This window comes from Pygocentrus nattereri, chromosome 28, assembly GCF_015220715.1.
Source record: "Pygocentrus nattereri isolate fPygNat1 chromosome 28, fPygNat1.pri, whole genome shotgun sequence".
Lineage (NCBI taxonomy): Eukaryota > Metazoa > Chordata > Actinopteri > Characiformes > Serrasalmidae > Pygocentrus > Pygocentrus nattereri.
The window spans coordinates 13,838,789-13,859,533 of NC_051238.1; the positions used below are offsets into that span (position 1 = coordinate 13,838,789).

Consider the following 20,745-nt stretch of genomic DNA (forward strand, 5'->3'; position numbering starts at 1 on the left):
TAGTTTGTGTTTACTCATGTCATCTTCATCTTGCATTAGAATTAGTTGATCTGAAACATTTAAATGTGACAAATTAGCAAAAACAGAAGAAATTGGGTAAGGGGCAAATATTTTTTCACAGCACTGGACATAGTCTCAGCATGTAACAAACCTAAATGTGGCATTTTTTTCTGCTAATTTGAGTGCCCAGTTTTAATGTTTATTTCTTTGAAGTTTTATTTGCTGAGTTTAACATATTACATTTGCACATTAAATTCCTCAAATAGAAGACATGTAGGCTATTATTATATGTATATTTTCACTTAGAAGATCAACTAAACCTGTACATTGACCAGGGGCGCCCAAACTTGCATACAACGTGTGTGGCAAGATAATTGTTTGTAACGTTAAAGTATGCATTAGAGGGCAGTGTTGCATTTACCAAACCAAAAAGTCATAAAAATCAAGAAGACACATAAACCAGTAATCGATTTCTAAGGGAAAATCTCTATAGTAGGTAAAGAAGTATTTAGGTCCCAAATCCAAGGTTACAGGATGTTTCCCTGCTCAACTAATCAGTGTCTTAATGACGCACAGCACTTTATATTATACACACATTTTTATATACGCGACACGTACTTGAGATTTAGGAGGTGTTGACAAGTTCATCTGGGTGCAATGATTACCAATAATATAATTTCTACATCTCTATGCAGATATATTTTTGTATAGTTTAACATACATTTTTATACGACTGTACAAAGCTGATTGGTTGAGAAGCGTTCTTACCATGCTGATATTTCGCCATAATATCACAGCTTTTTCACAAATACTGGATCAGTCCACTGAGACGTCATTGCAGAGCTACAAGTTTGACAGCTGTAGGAGACGCTCAGGCCATTTGAAAGTTTTTACTTCTTACTTTGCGCATAAACAAAACATGGATACATTTAAGATCACATTTGACCGACAGCCAGTTTGGTCAGACTCTGAAGATGAGACTACACTAAATTCCTAAACTGTCATTACCACTGAGCAGCTTTTCAGTTGGCAGCTGTGACAGAACAACACCTAAGTGTAAGGAGCTGGGGAATGAACTGCCGGCTGTGCAGCGAGTGGGCGGAGCTCTTTACTGTGATGCAGCAACAAGTTGCTTGTTAAGGAACTATAATTTGGCGGAAGGAATTGCTAACATTAAAACATATTAAATGCCACTTTCACAGCCCAGTTTGTTCATTTCTTACTTTATTTATTTGAATGTTGTTTAAAAGCAATAGAACATTCAAGGTTGTGTGTTATCATGTATCACTGCAAATCACAGCTGTGATGTTACTTCGCGATAACACACTCCCTCTCGTGTTCTACTGCTTAACTAATGTACATTTAAGATCTTCTGCATTCTTCTAGATACAGCCTACATATTAAGAAAAGTAGTTCAACAACAAACAGAACACATAGACCTCAGCTTCTAACCTTTTTCTCAACATAGTATGTGTGAATAAGTTCACAGTGGCCAGCACCTAAACCTGTTACCCATTCCCTGTCGGACTTTACACCAAGTTCTGCTGGTGTCTCTGTGTGAGTGACCCACTGGACAGAGGTGTGGACAGGTGACCCACACTGGGGCCTCTGGCTATGCTGCACTGCTCTGAGGGAGAGCGCTGACCGTTACCTGCCCTCCCCATGAGGGGGTCCGGAGTCTGGCCGCTCGGAGAAGAGTCGCAAGAGGCCGAAGCCTGCCCCCACTGCACTCTGGAAAGACAGAGAGACGAGCTCCACCACAGCCACCACTGAGCTCAAACACAGGGGAGTGTGAAAGTATATGACCTACACAGAGAGAGAGAGAGAGAGAGAGAGAGAGAGAGAGAGAGAGAGAGAGAGAGAGAGAATTAATATTATTCATACTTTTTTCTTTACATCATTTGAACAGAGCAGACACTGCATTGTGAGAATAGTTGACGATGAATAGGTCAATGAAAATGGTCCAAAATTACCAGCAATAAAATGTTATTATATGAGCTATATTAAATTATAAGAGCACTTTTTCTCTTGAAAAAGTTGTGAGAATAAAAGATCCCAGTAGCAACAATAAATGAATATTGTGTATTTAAATGGAACATTTGAAAGTAATGTTGGTGTTCATTTTCCCTGATACAGAGGTAAATACGGTTTACGGCAAAACAGTACCCGAAGAATTCACCAGATTCACCATTATCATCATTACATACAAAACGCTCAGCAGACGTGTAGGTTCACAGTTCCTTTCGATTGCAAATAAAATGGCTACATTTGTGTTGCAGACATTGCGGCCTCTGGTTCCCTTCAAAGTGAATCAGTAAGTTTCTCCACAATGAACCATCCTGCACCAAAAAACTCTGAATGACTTGAATGAATGAATGTTTATATCTCAACAATTGAATTATGCAGAAATATTAGTGAGTTCCTCAACTGACTATGGCTAGTTCTGTGTCCCAAACTGACAATCCAGGCTGCTGTTTCTGATGAGTCAGGGTTTGAAGTAGACAGGTTAGTAGATACATATGAGCACTTCAAGCCACCATGATGATTCTAGAGCAGGCATGTCCAAAATGGGGGCCAAAGAGCTATGGAGATTAGTGTCTACCCTCATCTAATGCTCTGAATGCAGTTCACGAAGGCCTTCCTAATCAGCTGTGTTTAAAGAGGGAGCGTGGTGAAGTCTGCATGGTTTTGGCCCATGAGGACTGGAATTTGACACGTGTTCTAGGGAGTCCTCCCTCTGGTTGAACAGTACCAATAATGACAACGGCTACACTTACATTCAAAGATTTTTGCCAATACAACTGAATACATTCCAATTACAGATTTAGACTGATGTGTTTATCTGCTCACTCTATTCAACAATCTGATGGAAAATCATTTACATTTCAATCGGCTAGAAACTGTATTCCGAATGGCCTCAATCGGACTAGAACTAGACTATTCCAACTGAGGTGTTTACATGGACGTATTCTATTCTGATTGACCTATTAGTCGGATTATTAACAGATTATTAGGATGCATGTAAACGTGGCTAGTGATGCCTTTTTTTCGTTAAACAATAGCCAAACGCATCCGTTCCCCTTTGAACCAATGTGCTTACCTGGCTCTTTGTATGTCTGTATGCGTATACTGACTAATTAAACAGACTAATGTATGACAAACAGATTTAAATGCTTTGGCACCACTGAAACATAATATGGCCAATAAAGCTTCTTTGAGTTGGGAGACAGAGAGAGCAAGACGTTCATATTCCTTCCACTGTTATTAAACCTCTGTAATCTTTAGCTGCGTTCAAAGATGTCCCCGAGCTGTAACATAATAGTTTTCATTCGCCTCATGTTTATTTCATGTGCATATTTTCATTCAGCATTGACATCTTTGTTACCTACCACCATTATCAGCTGAATTAGAGACAGCAGAATGAAGAGGTAACAGTCTGTGCAGCACAATGTGGCAACAGCAAAGGCTGAGACGCTGATGAAGAATAGGAGCTACTGGATTTGGAGACAGCGAGAGGAAAAAAGAAGTGCCAAGAAAGTGGTTTTGAGAGAACAGCATAAAACAGCATGTCTATAAAAGCAGGAGGAAAGGTGAAAGAGGGAGTGCTGCTGCTAAAACACCTCTAATTAACAAGCTTATCTAAATCAGCAGCGAGCTTGGTGAGGTAAACAGCATGTCTTCCAGTTCTGCGGGTGGGGAAAGGGTGCAGCGGCGCAGCGGAGATGAGAGCAGATTTCGGAGGTAATTATTTGGTCTTGAAGCACAGAGGCGCGGCTTGTCTCAGGCAGATTTCCCCATATCTGCTGGGCGGGTGTCTCCTAGGGAATGTGAAATGAAGTACAGGTCCTATCTTCACAACCATAGAACAGAAAGCCAAAATCCTCTACGTGCAAAATCACAGACACACACAAAAACTTGCACTCACAAACCGGGAACTATTTTTATAAAGCAAAAAAATCAGACTTAAGGGTGGGCAATCAAGCAAAAATGACATCATTATTCGCCATTTTCATCATTTGACCACACACTATGTATTATTTTGTGAACATAATGCACCAGCAAAAAAGTAGGCCACATCTAAACATGTTCTATATCAAAAACTATGTATACAATGAAGTTTTTTTATTTCAAAAGTAAAGGTAAAGGTGAAAATTAAAGAATAAAATAGATTAATATTTGGGCCATGTATCACTCAAATCTTTACATACCAATAGCAATGCCTTGACTTCAACACTGATTCCTGGCTTAAACCAGAAATGCTGTGAGGTGCTGGAAATGGGCATATTAACTGACCAAAACAGACTGCAGACTGATCAAAAATGCAGATGTTAATAACCTGCACACACAACGTAACTGAGAAAGCCAATCAGCAATCTAGATTTTACAATCTCATTTCCAAAACAGCTGGGATGCTGTGCAGAATGTAAATAAAAATAGATTGCAATGGCATGCAAATCATGTAAACCATATTTTTTAAAGGAAATACTACAAAGACAAAATATCAAATATTGAAACTGAGAAATTTTATTGTTTTTTTGAAAACAATTTTGAATTTATTATGCCCATTTTGAATTTGATCCCAACAACATGTTCCAAAAAACTTGGGATGGGGGTCATGTTTACCACTGTGATTCATCACCTCTTCTTTTAACAACATTCTGTAAGTGTTTGGGAACATCAACTGCTGCAGTTTTGAAAGTGATATATTTTCTCGTTCTTATTTAATATAGGACTTCAGCTGCTCATCAGTTCGGGGTCTCCTGTCATATGTTTCATTTTATAATGAGCATTTACATTGTCTTGCTGAAATAAACAAATCCTTCCCCGAAAAAAAGTGTCATGTTGCCAAAACACGCATGCACACACACACACACACACATATATATAGTTCAGCATTAATGGTTTAACATCACCCACGCCATGTGCACTAATGCAGCCCTATACCATCATGAATACTGGCTTTTAAACTGTACACTGATAACAAGCTAAATGTACCCCAGAGTGTCCATGATTTCCTAAATAAATAAATAAATAAATAATTCAAATGTTGATTTGTTGGACCACAGGACACTCTTCCACTGCCCCTCACTCCATTTTAAATAAGCTTGAGCCCAAAGAAGGTGGCAGCACTTCTGGATTCTGTTTATGCAGTTTCTTCTTTGCATTTTAGAGTTTTATCTTGTATTTGTGGATGCAGTGATGAACTGTCTTTACAGACAGTGGTTTCTGAGCTCATGCAGTGATTTTCACTACAGAATCATCTCTGTTTTTAATGCAGTGCAAAGATCATGGCCAGTAAATACTGTTTTTTGGCCTTTTCTCTTCAATACAGACTTCTTCTCCAAAATCTCTGAATATTTTATTGTTATCATGTACCGTACATGATGTGAAGCAAAAATTCTTTGTGATTGCACTATTTGTTGCACTATTTGATCATGAAGTCTTCCACAGAGTGGGAAACTTTACTAGACTTAGCATCTCTGGGATGCTTTTTTATACTCAAACATAGTATTTTCATATACTACAGTATGTGTGTGTGTGTGTGTGTGTGTGTGTAGATACTGATATCACTCTGATATCACTGTGCATCCCAAATAGAGACCTAAGGAATACTGAGCATCACACCAAACAAATCTCTGCACAAAACGCCAGTACATCACATTGTGAATTCAATCACTGTTTGACAATCCTAACAATCTAGATTAAACCTTGCTTTTTTCCTTAGAGCCTAAATCTCTAACAGACAAACTGAGTTTTTTCTTGTACAAGGAAAACATAAAAACCTTCTACATGGAAATAATAATACAAGTACAGCTTTCAACCCAAAGTGACCTGCATGAGGTTTCCAATGCATCGCTTTAAAATCTGAATGACTCACTTATGAGGGATGACTGAATGTGTGGGAAGATTATGAACAAATCTCTGGAATAAACACAGAATTGAGGTCAGGGCCACAATGCACAATTTATCCCAATCAGCACACAGCAAAGCACAGGTTTAACACAACCTAGCAACATGATGTTAAAAGCAAAATCAATTATTGGCCAAATAAATCTAAATTAAACTACTACGCAAGTGCTCTCAGGGTTTTGATGACTGATTCACCATTTCGGTAACAGAACACCATTTGAAAACTTAAGAATAAGCTCACATCAAAGAAACTACTCCTGTTGCATGTGTGCTGAATGTATGTATGTTAAAAATCCAGTTAAATGAATAATTTAGGGGGGAAAAAACTTTTACTCAATTTGTTTTATGAAGTTTTAATTATGGTCTACATTATCAGCAGTTATCAACAATTTTGTTTTAACAGGTTTTAAGTGGCACAATTTAAACCAATACCAGTGAGCTTATGACCTGACTGTACTGAGTTAGACAAAAACCCATTTATAGCATATATTACAACACAAACACAACTAAGCAGTCTAGTACACTACGGTCCAATCCCATTTCTTATTTTTACCGCTAACCCTCATTTTCAAGTGTCTCCTTGCCCCTAAGTTACAAGAGCTAGTGGGTGAAATCTTCCCTTACTAAACGGGACAACCGGTGCTCTGTAGGCAGTCCTGCCAGTCTGCAGTGATAGCAGAGGAGGGTAAAGTTCAGCAACTTTACTTCTGGTCTTTAGTTAGCTTTAGGGGATTGTATGCTTTCAAAGATGGGGCGATGCGATTATTATTTATTGTTGCCCACCCCTAATTCTTTGGTAAAATGAAGCTGAAGTCAGCGATTCGCCATCTTCTGATTCAATATTTTCAATTTAAACGGGAATGGGAAATTTAGCTAGCTAGCTACTGAGATATTAGCATACTATTAGTGTTTTTTTTTATATTTGTTATGAAGAAAACGACCATAGGACACTGAAACAACATTAAACTAAGACAATACAAAGTTTATCGTAATTATTTAACATAGGAAATCTTGCCATTTTTTTCCCCCACTTTGTTTTTTTTACTCTGTTTTGAGTGTCCCTCTGAAAAACCTCTGATTGGAGGGCATGCAGCCCAAACACTTCACCCTACCCCTCTATCTCATCAAAAATCAGGACACCCTACCCCTATGCGTGAACGTGCAAAGTGGAGGGCTAAGGGCTAAGTGGTAGGGACAAGGGGTGAAATGGGATTGGGCCTACATTCAGCACTCAAGCCTCAAGCCAGAAAAAGTGGAAATGCTGGTGTTATGGAGTTACTGGCCAGGAAACAGGACTATGGCTACTTGCATAAAGCATCTTAAGTATTGAAGTTAAACACTGAAGGGATACATTTAAAGCTATACATTTAAACTTATACTTTGCCACTGTCAGAAACTTTAGTGCTAAAACCTAAACTTAGGGTCTAAAATTCTATTTACAATAATGGATTTTTTTCACTTTCCATTTAGGCATTAGCTCCTTTGAGGTAAGGGAGAAACATAAGGTCAAAATTCACTTAAAGTGCTTTAGAAAAGTGACCACTGGACCTTCCTATCTATAGAAATATAGATTCATTGCAATTTACATCACAGTCACAATTTCAGTCAGAAACCTTTATCAGCCCTAATAAGGGAATAACTCTGACTGAAATTGTGACTGTGATGTCAATTGCATACACTATAACAACAAATTGGCTTTGGAACTTAAATTGTTCAGTTTTCTAACTTAATCTAGCATTTCTAAAAGGAAGCCTTTTACCTCAGAACTTGACGTGAACTGCTATGAGTTGAAAAAATAGATTTGTATGAATCCATATTCAACCTGAGTTGCCTCCCTGCTGGAGATATTGATTTGCATTGTGTGGTTAAGGCTGCTCTCCCCCTGTATGTGTGTGTGTGTTGTGCCACTCTCTAGCTGGTCTCTGCCTTGTGGTCAGTGCTCCATGTACATATTTCAAATTCAAATGCTGCCTGTGCTGTCCTCTGCTCTGACATTTCCCATTTCAGCAGGATAAGCCCGGATAACAATGATGCTTCCAGACAGAGTATCTTTTTCATCCAGTTCTCGTTTCACGCTCATCACTATAGTTAAAAACACTGCAAAGAGACCTCAAAATGCTTGGCTGAATCTAGAGAGGAAATGTTGGCACATCTTTAGTCTCAATTCCACCCATCGGGTTGGATAATGACGTCCGGACATGGTATAATTTCACTGCGGAAGTGAGTGGAGTGAAACTGATTGGAGGCCTTCGCCATAAACAGCAGAAGTGTGACAGAGAAAATACATCACTTTTTCATGCTTCTGTGGTGATTTGCTTTGCTAGTGCTTGGAACACACTCCCTCTTCACCAACAGAAGCAGCATGCTGATTCCAGTTGAGAATGCAGGGGATTTATGTTCACTAGGTTTATTTTCTAACTACCCCACAGACTGGTGGAAATTTTGGTCACAGGAACAAAAAGTTCATGTGACTCTAAAATGTATAAAAAGAAGTATTTCACTTATGACAGATTTGGTCACAGTCTTGTTGGAGAGGGTAAACGTCATATTGAATAGCCCAGTGTACGTTAAAGACATCAGGGGTAGGGGTGCGACCACTTATCAATATAACAATAAAACTGATAAGGATAAGTACAATGCATCTTTTTTCTTTTTTCTTATGCACTTTGATCTGTGAACTGAAACCTAAGTTACATCATCAGTTCAGGACAGTAAGAGGTCCTGTGAAAGGCATCAGCACTAAAAAACAGCATCAGAAACAGTACTTTTCATCCTTAACGTTAGTTTGATGTTTAGTCGGTGTGAGGTCTTTTCACAGCAAGTCAGTTTTAAGAACAAAAAAGTGCTTTTTCAACACAAAAGAGATTTTTAGCGCACTGAAATATTTGCTCCATTTTTTAATTTATTTTGTCTGGTCTCTATATGAAAAGGCCTTGACCGCCTTGAATGTTACTAAAAAAAATATCATCTCGGTCCTAGAAAGGGCAGATTTTTGGCCTTGCCAAAGGCAGCTAAATTCAGATCAAATTTTCCATTTGCCAACTAAAAGTGTCAACTAATAGTGGTCTACTGGTCAGTTCTAGATGGCCTAGTCTTGCAAACCAGTCTCATAGCTTAACACAGCCATTTTACAGAAAGGCAGTTTTACAGCTACTTTGACAGAATAAGCAACCACAGACTTGTTGTTTGACAGCAGTGGACAATTTTTAAAACCAGGCCACAACAAAAACACATCCACTGCGAATGAAGTAGTGTCAAAAAAAGAAAAAACCCAGTGCATGAAAGTGCATACATATGCACAAACAGATATAATATGCTCTCTGTATACGTGACAATCTGTGGCAGAGACTAGAGATTGATAACATTTAGTCAATGTCAAAAGTTAGGTGATGAAAAAGACGGCGAAAAGCCCCATCGCCACTTCTATTACATTTGTTAACCAAAAGTTGTTTTTTTTTTCTAAAAGTGAAGTAAACCAGCAGTAATACAAAGAACATACGACTTACAGAAATCACAGTGAGTTTGTTATCAGTACTATTTAAAAAGTATTAGTACTTTTAAACAAAACACTGTCCCAGACTAACCAACGACAATGTGTCATTTCTAACATAAGGACAAGTGACAGCAGCCTCACTTAAGGGGAAATTACATTTTGCGCTGGGTTCGGAGATCAACAAGCTATAGGCAAGTCACATTCATGACATTTTATCTGATGAGTAACTGCCACATAAAACATTGTGATCTGAATGACATCATTGTTTTTGTTAACTGTATGCAACTGACAACCTTTTACACTCCTTGAGACCACCATTGGTTCTAAAACGCACCGTCATATTCTTAGTATTCTTTGATAAGACAGATTCAAAAGATGGGTGTCATGAGAGCTGTAACTGTCTTCTTTCCTGTGAAATAGATGGATAATTTCTTTTTTCTTTTTAAGAAGCTGAACTCACAATTTATTTTGTCTACTGAAATTCGACCCATTTTTCCACAAATCTGGGCTATAAACTATAAACAGATGGCGTCTCTTCAGTGATCTACACTATAAAACTTATTTTTATGAAATAATACAAAAAGTGTCTAAAATTTTTGGCTTTCAACAGTAAATTGTAAGTATAAAACAATATGTGTATGATCATAAAACGCATGTTCTGTTAATTTGGGAACTTCTACAAAATATAAATAAATAAACAAAATTAAAAATTGCGTTTATTTCATGCAGTTACTGAATAATTTGCCTTACAATTTGGTCCATGTAAATTTAGATGGAACAACCAAAATATACCCTGGTGAATAAAAGCCTAAAGGGCCAAAATGGCTAATTATTGCTTTCTTCCTTGCTGTCTACAAAACACTGCCCTCTAAAGGTGTCTATAAAACCACTCAGAAGTTCAAATGTTTGCTTTTATTGTAATGCGTGTCATGAAAGTGCCCCCCCCCCACATGCATATGCCTCAACTCAATATGCTCACAACTATGGAAAATAAAAATAAATTCAGCTTAAATGTTCGTCATCAGCTCAAGTGACAGCAAGCAGGAAATTTGAAAATAATTGTGTCCAGCCTGTCATAAAAGTACAATGAAATACTTAAATAACAAAGTTCAGCTTTAATACACTGTTATGGTCAGTGTTGCAGGCCATGCACTCCGTCAGAGATTAAGCTGTGACCGTCTCTGCCTGTCTCAGTGACTGCTGTGACCCCTGCCACACTACAAGAAGTACAACATATCTGAGCCATATTAGCAGAAGTGTTAATGTCTCTGTTTTCCTTTGATGATTATAACTCGGTACAGTTAGCAGATCAAGCAGATCAAACTAACCAGCACACCAGTTTACAAGAGGAATGAAGGACTCAGGGCTATTCTGGCTCTGTGAACTCCCAAAAATGTTTTCAGGACATCTATTCTTGTTACCTGATCTTTTAAATATCCCCTCTGCGCAGAACTTTGATCTAGATACTATAGACAGAGTCAATCCATGCCGAAAGTAGATCTGAGTAAAGGGGGGCTTACAGTTCATATCAATCTTACAGGGCTAGACCGAAGGTGAACTCAGCCTATTTCATCACCCTCTAACCCTCTTTCCAATTTCATACACTGCCACTGTGAATCAATTTCACTGGAAGATGAAAGCTTTAGCTGGCAGATAACAAGACAGAAACATTAGCTAGAGTTTAAGTGAAGTTTAAAAATAATAATAACAACAATGTTCATGAGACTTTTCAGAATGCAATTAAGAGAGCCATATCCTACATTTTTCCCCTGAGGTGACGTTGATGTGTGTGTGGTTGTATGTACCAGAAAAAGCCATGTTTAAATATTAAATGATATTTTATCCATTATAATTAAACAGGCTGTTTCTTGTTACTGTATCCTTAAGACTAACCCATGTAGATGATCAGGCCAAAAAAGTTTCTAAGGCTGTAAAGGTGTCATGAAGAAGTATTTGTCCCCCTCCTGATTTCTTCTACTTACCACTGCATATTTGTCCCACTTAAATTGTTTCAGATATTCAAACACAATCTAAAAAGGCAAAAACAAACTGAGTGAATACAAAATCCAGTTATCCAACACCAACTGGCCCCAATTTGAAAAAGTAATTGCTTAATCAGAATCACTTTATTCGCAAAAATGTACAAAGTACACAGGAATGCAACAATCAATCAATCAAATAATTAACCAAATTAAGTGAATACCAGAGATTAATTAACGAGGCACACCCACTGATTACTGTCAGCCCTGGTGAGTCTTACTCAGAACCTTTTTTCTGAAATGTGAAGTGGGCTAAATGGTTTCACCAAAGCTGCATGCAATGCAGAAAGAGAAGGGAAAGGGAGTTATAAAAATATATCACTCTGGAAATGCTTACAGAGCCATATCTAAAGCTCTGGGGCTCATGAGAGCCGTTATCTCCAAAGGCAGAATAAAAAAATTTTGGAACACTTCAAAACTCCTCCAAGAACATAATGACGACTCATCTAGGAAGTCACAAAAGAACCCGGATGAACATCTAAGGAAATACAGGCCTTCAGAAATCCACCGTTAGAAGGAGACTGGGCAAAAATGGTTTCTATAGAGTTGTAAAGTGAAAACCACTGATAACGAAGAGGAACGTAAAAGTGTCTTTTACATCTGACACAAAGCTGACACAAGCCAATAGTCAAACATGGTGGTGGTAGTGGGATAGCCTGGGGTGCTTTGCTACTTTAGGGCCTGATCAACTTGCCATAATTGATGGAACCATATATCCTGCAGGAAAGCGGCAGGTCATGAGTCTGTGATCTGAATCGCAATCACAATTGTGTCATGCAACATCACAGCAACCTAAAGAACAAGAGCAAGTCCACCTCTGACAAACAAACAAAATTAAGGTTTCTGAAGTGGCCTAGTCAAAGTCCTGAGATGCTGTGGCAGGACCTTAAACAGGTGGTTTATCCCTGAAAGCCCTCTGATTCAAAGTGTGGGCCAGAATTCCTCCACAGTGATTCTAAGAAATGTTACATTGCAGTTGTTGCTCCTAAAGCACAACCAGTTATTAAGTTTAGAGAGAAAATTACTTTTTCCTTTCCTTAATTACTTTTCCTTCAATAAATGAAATATTTATTTGAAAACTGTGTTTTATGTTTCCTCGTGTTCTCCTTGTCTTACATTACATTCTGTATGGAGTCTGAAACCATTTAGTTTGAGAAATATGCAAAAATAGTGGAAATTAGAACAAATACTTTATACAATGTACAAAGACAAATACTGTACATTTCTGTTTTTTATAATCACAAGAACAATTGTCATCTCAGTTTACAAATATTCACTGTATAGGCTTGGAAAATAATGCATTTTGTAAATGAAAAAAATGTTTACATATTACAAACCTTTTATTTAAAAAAGAAAAAATATATTATATAGACCAATCACGCTATAAGACATTATAATGAGTGCATTCTCATAAAAAGCTAGATATCAATCAATACAATTAATATTCTACCTAGTTTTCTTCTTGATGGTCCCCTTTGTAGCTCCATCAGTCCTTATTCCTTCTGTCATTTGCCAGGAAGGGTTTGGGGGCTCGTCTTCCTAATCCATCTTCTTAAATTGCAAAGGCCTGAGGAATTAGGTGGTGTGTGGCACTGCCAAATTTTGAATTACATGATTAGACCTTTCAGATGCAAGTCAGGATGAGTGAAGAATCACCAACGCTGACACCCTAGAGAAAATCTGGCACGGCATTACTGAAACAGCAACGTTTGCAAGACATCCTGCTTTAATCCAATAAATTGAAACCGCTTCTGTTAAACTCAACAGCACTGTGAATTATGCTCTTTCAAGCTTGCGCAAAATGCTTCCTTCAAAAGTATGCAAAACTTTTCAATTCACCTTATTTCCCATGTTAAAAAAGTTCTGCATCCCTAGGTGGGTCAGCTATTGTTGAAATCTGAGAAGTTTGCCACAAGGACCCACACAATGCCCACTGCCTATGGGTGTTTAATAAATGCTGCTCCCTGGTGGACCCAAACGTTTATTGCTACTTTGTTGGCTGTTGCTGTCAGTATTAGGGGTGAGTACTATTCAGTTTCCAATCCTTGTAAAGTTCCTTAGTGACATCCTTGTTTATAAAAAGCACTAAACAGATTAAATTAAACTGATTTAAACTGATGCTGATACCAATACTGATACCTTGACATTAATACAAACCAAAAGTGGGTATGGCTTAAAGCAGTAATGATTAAGGTGCTTGAAGAGTACAACTGACCATACACTAATCAAAAAGTGCTGAAATTAATAACATGCATACTGAATGCATTTTGGACAGCTGATCAATAGTCTAGCTTTTGGTACAAGCATACTTATTGGCTTTACAGATGCTAAGAAGACTGACTACTTTGGAACTGAAATTTGGTATTCAATGACACCAACTTTTGATACTCAATAGGATTGAATTCAATCAGTACTATAAAAGAATTAAATTTAGACAACCTGTCCTAGTCACTACTAATGTCAGTCCCCCTCCAACACACATTTCCCCCTTGTTAGGACACTGGCCCTCATCAGTACCCAAACTTTTATGGTGTTCAAGCCACGTCTCGGCCTAAAGATTTTCAGAATTTGCCAGTTTAATAGTTTGGGAAAGACCACTCACTTTGATACACATCAAGCAAAATATAGCTGCAAAATTTAGCCAAAAGCATAAAAAAGTTAGTCTGTTTTACGCTGATAAAAACGTTGCAGATGTTTTCGTTTACATAACTACAAAGTAACCATGAAAATCAAACACGACTGAACCATTTTAAGTAGGCAAGGTGCCCCAAAACTGTTGACAGGTCTAGTACATCATCTGATCTTTAAAAGGATGGGAGTTTGCACTCGATCCAACCGCTCATCTCAACTTACTCCATGCTTACATCATTTTTATTTGCATCTCAGTTCTGCAATACATGTTTGTAAAGATAACACTGTGTACTGCCTAAAAACCCCGGGAGCAAATAACTGTTAATACACAAAGGCTTCGGTGATCCCGACAGACTTTTCTGACAGACTTATCTCCCTAACAGACTTATCTCACCGGCTCTTTGAGGCTGCTGCTCTAGTCTAGGTCACAATGTGAAGCAACACATTTTTTTTTTCTCCCCCAGGTACGCAGCACACAAACTTTACACATCAGCCACAGGGTCTCTATCAGTCAATGATAGTTTCAAATGAAACTGTCTGTAGCTCAGTAGGGGAACAACTGGTGAGATTATATATCAGGTCAAATTCTGCATTAAAAGTAGCAAAAACAATTACATACAATCTACAGAACAGATCTAATACCTAGTGATTGTTTATTCTGTGTGTCAACTGTCCTTTCTCTTTTTCTCTATTGGCACTTTGTGCATTGTTTTACACTGCTTAGCACCATGGGTCTGAAAGGATGTGTAGCATTCAAGAAAGTGATACTGAGGAAAAAGAAATCTGCAAAGCAAACAAAGAAGCTACTGGTGTTCTCACAACTACGGACTGACCAGCCCACAACCCAGACCTCCACATCACTGCATGCGTTTGAGAGAAGCAGAAAATGCAACCAACTTCCGAGACTAAACTTTGAAGTCGGGGGAAGAATTTTCCTGAAGGTTTCTTTAAAAAACTGAAAGCAGGCAAATGACACACACACACACACACACACACACACACACACACATATATATATATATATATATATATATATATATATATATATATATACACACATACACACATACAGTATCTCACAAAGGTGAGTACACCCCTCACATTTCTGCAAATATTTTATTATATCTTTTCATGAGACAACATCATGAAATGAAACTTGGATATAACTTAAAGTAGTCAGTGTACAGCTTGTTTAGCAGTATAGATTTACTGTCCTCTGAAAATAACTCAGCACACAGCCATTAACGTCTAAATAGCTGGCAACACAAGTGATTACACCTCACAGTGAACATGTCCAAATCGTGCCCAATTGTGTCGTTGTCCCTCCCTGATCTCATGTGACTTGTTAGAGTTACAAGGTTCCAGGTGTGAATGAGGAGCAGGGCTATTAAATTTGGTGTTTTGGGTACAATTCACTCACACTGGCCACTGGATATTCATGGCACCTCATGGCAAAGAACTCTTTGAGGACTACTTTAAGTTATATCTAAGGATACAGATACAGGTGAAGTACAGCAGATACAGATACAGCGGGTGAAATTAGTATTAAACATGTCACTAATTTTCTAATTAAATATATTTCTAAAGGTGCTACTGACATGAAATTCTCACCAGATGTCGGTAACAACCCATCCAATCCACACATGCAAAGAAATCAAACCATAGATGTCCATAAATTAAATTATGTGTAATAATGAGAAATGACACAGAGAAAAAGTATTGAATACAATTACTGAAATTTATTTAACACTTTATACAAAGGCCTTTCTTGGAGATGACAGCTTCAAGACGCCTCCTGTATGGAGAAACTAGACGCATACATTGCTCAGGTGTGATTTTCGCCCATTCTTCCGAACAAACACTCTTCAAATCTTCAAGGTTTTGTGGGCTCCTTCTATGAACTCTGAGCTTTAGTTCCTTCCATAGATATTCAATTGGATTCAGGTCAGGTGATTCGCTGGGCCATTCTAGCAGCTTTATTTTCTTTCTCTGAAACCAATTGAGAGTTTCCTTGGCTGTGTGTTTGGGATCATTGTCTTGCTGAAATGTCCACCCTCGTTTCATCTTCATCATCCTGGTAGATGGCCTTCTATTATATGAAGCATGCCAGTGCTGTACGCCGAAAAACAGCCCCACACCATGATCTTCCCACTTCCAAACTTCACTGTTGGTATGGTGTTTTTGGGATGACATGCATGCCTTTTGACCTCCAAACATGGTGAGTATTATGGCATCCAAAGAGTTCAATTTTGGTCTCATCTGACCAGACTATGCACTCCCAGTATTTCACAGGCTTGTGTAAATGTTGTTGAGGACTTTAAAACTTTAAACGTTCTTCAACATGCTTTTTCTTCAGCAATGGAGTTTTGCACGGTGAGCGTGCGTACAGGCCATGGTGGTTGCATGCATTACTTATTGTTTTCTTTGAAACAATTGTACCTGCTGATTGCAGGTCTTTCTGTAGCTCTCCACAAGTGGTCCTTGGCTCTTCTGATAATTCTTTTCACTACTCTGTCTGAAATCTTGCCGGTTTATGGGGAAATGATGTTCTTTCCACTTCTGGATTATGGCCCCAACAGTGTTCTGTAGTTTAGAAATTCTTCTGCAGTCAATGCCATCAGTACATTTTGCAACAATAAGGTTGTGAAGGTCTTGAAAGAGCTCACTGGTTTTACCCATCATGAGATGTTTTTTGTGTGGCACGTTGGTGATGAGACACCTTTTTATAGGCCATCAGTTGAACCAGCTGATATTAATTTGCACTAAGTGTCAGGATTGCTTTCTAATTACTGATAGATTTCAGATGGTGTCATGGCTTTTTGTTCCTCTCTTTCTTCATGTGTTCAATACTTTTTCCCTGTCTCATTTCTCATTATTACCATTTAAAACTGGTCACGACAAAAGATAAAACTCTTGCATGAAATTCTTCATTTCAAGTGTGTTATGCTTGTGTTTCCATTAGAGGTCTCAGCATGCCTTTCTCATGTCAATGACCCTTACAGAAAAGAGAGAAACAGCTTGTGACCCTGCTTTGCCAAGAACCGCATGCTTAGTTTTACATGAAGACACTTTCCCAGAAAACATCTTCAACTAATCATTAGTTAGGAGGAGGCGTTTAAAAAACGGGCATTGGCGCAGCGTACTAATAGAGAAGCATTAAAACATCATCTAGTGCGGCGGAGGACAGCTCAGCTGTCACACAGAGAGAGGGATTATAGGGAAGCCGTTCCGTCGCTGACAGATTAATTAAGGCAAAGAAGGGCGTGTTGGAGTACACTGGGTTTGAGCTGTTGTAAAAACACAACATTAATGCTGCATAAAGGGAGACCACATTACATGCCAGTTCCACTGAGTGTGTTTGTGCATGTGTTCATCAAACAAAAGTAATAGAAAAGAAATAAATGGCTGAACACTTGGGGCTCTTGTTAAGCCTGTGGAAGTGAATTACAATTCACAAGGTTTTTAACTGGTTGGACAGCCATTGAGTAGGCCGTAGGAGTGCTCTTCTTCTCCTTTAAAAAGGTAATAATTTATATATATATATATATATATATATATATATATATATATATATATATATATATATATATATATATATATATATATATATAGTGTGTACTATTACCCACTGTAATATTACTTGGTAGGGCTTTCAAACAAGCCTAGGATTCTTCATGGCATGGATTCCACAAGATGTTGGAAATATTCCTTTGAGATTTTGGTCCATGTTGACACTTGGTGACTTTAAGGCCACTGAAGCACAATGAACTCATAGTCATGTCCATGAAAACAGTTACAGACAACTTTTGCTTTGTAAGACGGTACCATATCATGCCAGATGGAGCCACAGAATATTGGTATATTGAAGCCATGAAGGGATGCATATGGTCAGGAACAATACTCAAGTAGGCTGTGGCATTCAAGTGATGACAGAATTGGTATTAAACGGCCCAAAGGCACGCCAAAAAAAAAGAAAAAAAATACACCACCTCCACCAGCCAGGTCTGGTGACACAAGGCAGGTTGGGTCCATGGATTCATGCTATTGGTGCCAAATTCTGACTTTACCCTAAAAAACATACCACCTCAGCTGAAATCAAGGTTATAGGATAGGTGTTCTGGTCTTTAACTGTCCAGTTTTGGTGAGCCTTTGCCCACTGCAGTCTCAGCTTTCTGTTCTTGGCATTGAGCTTGACATGTCCTCAGCTGATGCAGCCCATGTGCCTCAAGGTCTGACATCTGTGCATTCTGAGATGCACAACACAGTTGTACACAGTGGTTATCAGTCACTGTAGCCTTTCTGTCAGCTCAAACCAATCTGACCTCTGTTACATTTCTGTCTGTAGTAATGTTGCTCACAGGATGTTTCTTTTTTATTGCACTATTCTAGAGTAAACTCTGAAGACTGTTGTGTATGAAAATCCCAGGAGAAACAGCAGGATTAGAAACACAAACCGTCTGGCACAAGCAATCAAGCAATGGTCATAACTGATTTCATGCACTGCACTGCTGCCACATAACTGGCTGATTAGATAACTGCATGAATGAGTAGGTGTACAGGTAAATTTAAGCTTACAACGTTTGACTGTTCTAATTCAAAAGGCTTCAGAAGCTTAACCACACATTGAGTCTGAGACCGGGATAAAAAGCTTGGAAGTGAGTTACAAGGGACAGTGGTCAAAAATCTTCCCCTAATAAATGGGGATCAAATAAAAAAGAGCATTACTTATTTTACATACTTCTAGCGATGCTCTGTAGGCAACACTGCCAGTCTGCAGTGATAGCAGGGGAGGGTAAAGTTCAGCAACCTCATTTCTGGGCTTTAGTTACGTTTAGGGCATCATATGCCTTCTAAAAGGGGGATGCAACAGTTATTATCGCCCACCCCTAATTCTTCAGCAATATGAAGCTGAGGTCAGCTGTTTGCCAACTGCTTGTTCGAATTTTCCATTCCACCTTAAATTGTGCAGCATTTACATTCTGCTGCCTCTGGAATCAGAACTTCTGTACCATTTAAGGTGGAACTGGAAATGTAGCCAGCTAGCTACTAAACTGTCAGCCTTCTACTAGTGATTTGCCATGTGTGTGACACAGGAAAGGACCAATACATTGAAATGACATTAAACAAAGATAAAACAACTGTTATCATATTTTTTAACAGAGAAAAAAACTGTTTTTGATTTGTGGATTTTTCTTGGTCACTTGTGCAGTCATCTTGCTGTTTTTTCTTTTTTTTCTCATAACATTCTGTTTGGCGTGTGCCTCAGAAAATAGGGCCATGTAGCCCTAACACTTCACCCTATCACAACAAAAAATCAGGATACCCTACCCCAAGGCGTGAACATGCAAAATGAAGGGGAAGGGCTGTGTGGTAGGGGCAAGGGGTGAAATGGGATAGGGCCCTAAAAAGAATGGAAGCTGCAATAAAGGCACAGGATGTATATACTAAACACTGAATAATTTAATATTATATATGGTTGTTCCACTTAAAGGCCATACTGACTGGGAATAAAACAAATGGTGACCTTTCCAGTCCTGTATATCCAATAATATAACGAGATAAATAATACAGCAACAGGATAATAATATAATTACAGTCCATGCTGTAGCATTAAAACAATTTTTGCTTATTGAACTCTATTGAGCTTAATAGTGCTGAGGGTGACACAGGAAAACAAGGGATAGAGGTAAAAATAAGAAATGAGATTGGCCTTGCTTTCAGTTTTTCAAAGAAATCTGCAGAGACTGTTTGTTATGTTTCTTGTAAACACCTTCAAGTTCAGTCATACAAGCTGGTTGTATTTTCTGCTTTTCACAACTCAACATATCCCAAATACACTGGATGACATTGCTGTCTGGGTTTTGGAGTGGCCAGTCCACTAAGAACACCAGCAACTTCTTTGTTTACTAAGTATGTCTTCTTAGCAGGTGTGCTTGGGCTTGTTATCTTGCCATAGAATTAATTTCTTCTCAATCAAGTGAAATTAAAAACATGAACAATTTGCACATACTGGCTATGCTGACTGGAAACTGAATAAATGATTGGGTGATCACTGACTTTACCTAGTACTATATACAATTACCTTTTTATTATATTACAATAGTAATTCTGTCTGTTCAGCAGCGTGTTGGATTTAGAGGAACAAGAAATCGTATCATTTGTTTTACATTTTTAGTACATGACGGCATAGCCTATTACTGCATTATTCATTTTAAGGAATAAATTACAGGACACAGAAAATGAAATTGCCTTTGGGTGATGACTTAATGACAAAGGACAAATGTGGGTCTGGAGGCAAGGCCAGTTGAAAACTACTGTATTAGACTACGCAACGAGGAGCAACGGCTCTCATGTCTTATGAATCAGGCATCCTGTCCCACTTTGAAGTTAGATTCTTGTCTACATAAGTAGTGGTAGGTAATATTATCTGTATCATTATTGCAATAAATTGCATCTTATTACACTGCATACGGATATGGATACTGTCAGCCCTTAAAGAAAACTGAGCATTAGCATAGGTTTTACTGTCAAACCCATAATGATTTGTATGGACCTTGTCTTACATTTTAACTGCTGTTCACAGTTAGACCTTTTTATTATTCTAGACAAATTATTCAAAGTACAAACTGATCAGGGATGATCGCCAACATAAGTTCTACTCCATTAAGCATG

At 38.2% G+C, this 20,745-nt stretch overlaps 1 protein-coding gene across 1 annotated transcript in view; it reads right to left on the reverse strand.

Moving 5' to 3' along the window:
• The window catches only part of nphp4 (nephronophthisis 4), a 280,801-nt gene that overhangs the window by 239,474 nt on the left and 20,582 nt on the right, over positions 1–20,745 (reverse strand). Inside the window, exon 3 of the mRNA XM_017693446.2 lies at positions 1,652–1,806. Coding sequence (XP_017548935.2) covers positions 1,652–1,806 — 155 coding nt within the window. The remainder of the gene's footprint in view (positions 1–1,651; positions 1,807–20,745) is intronic.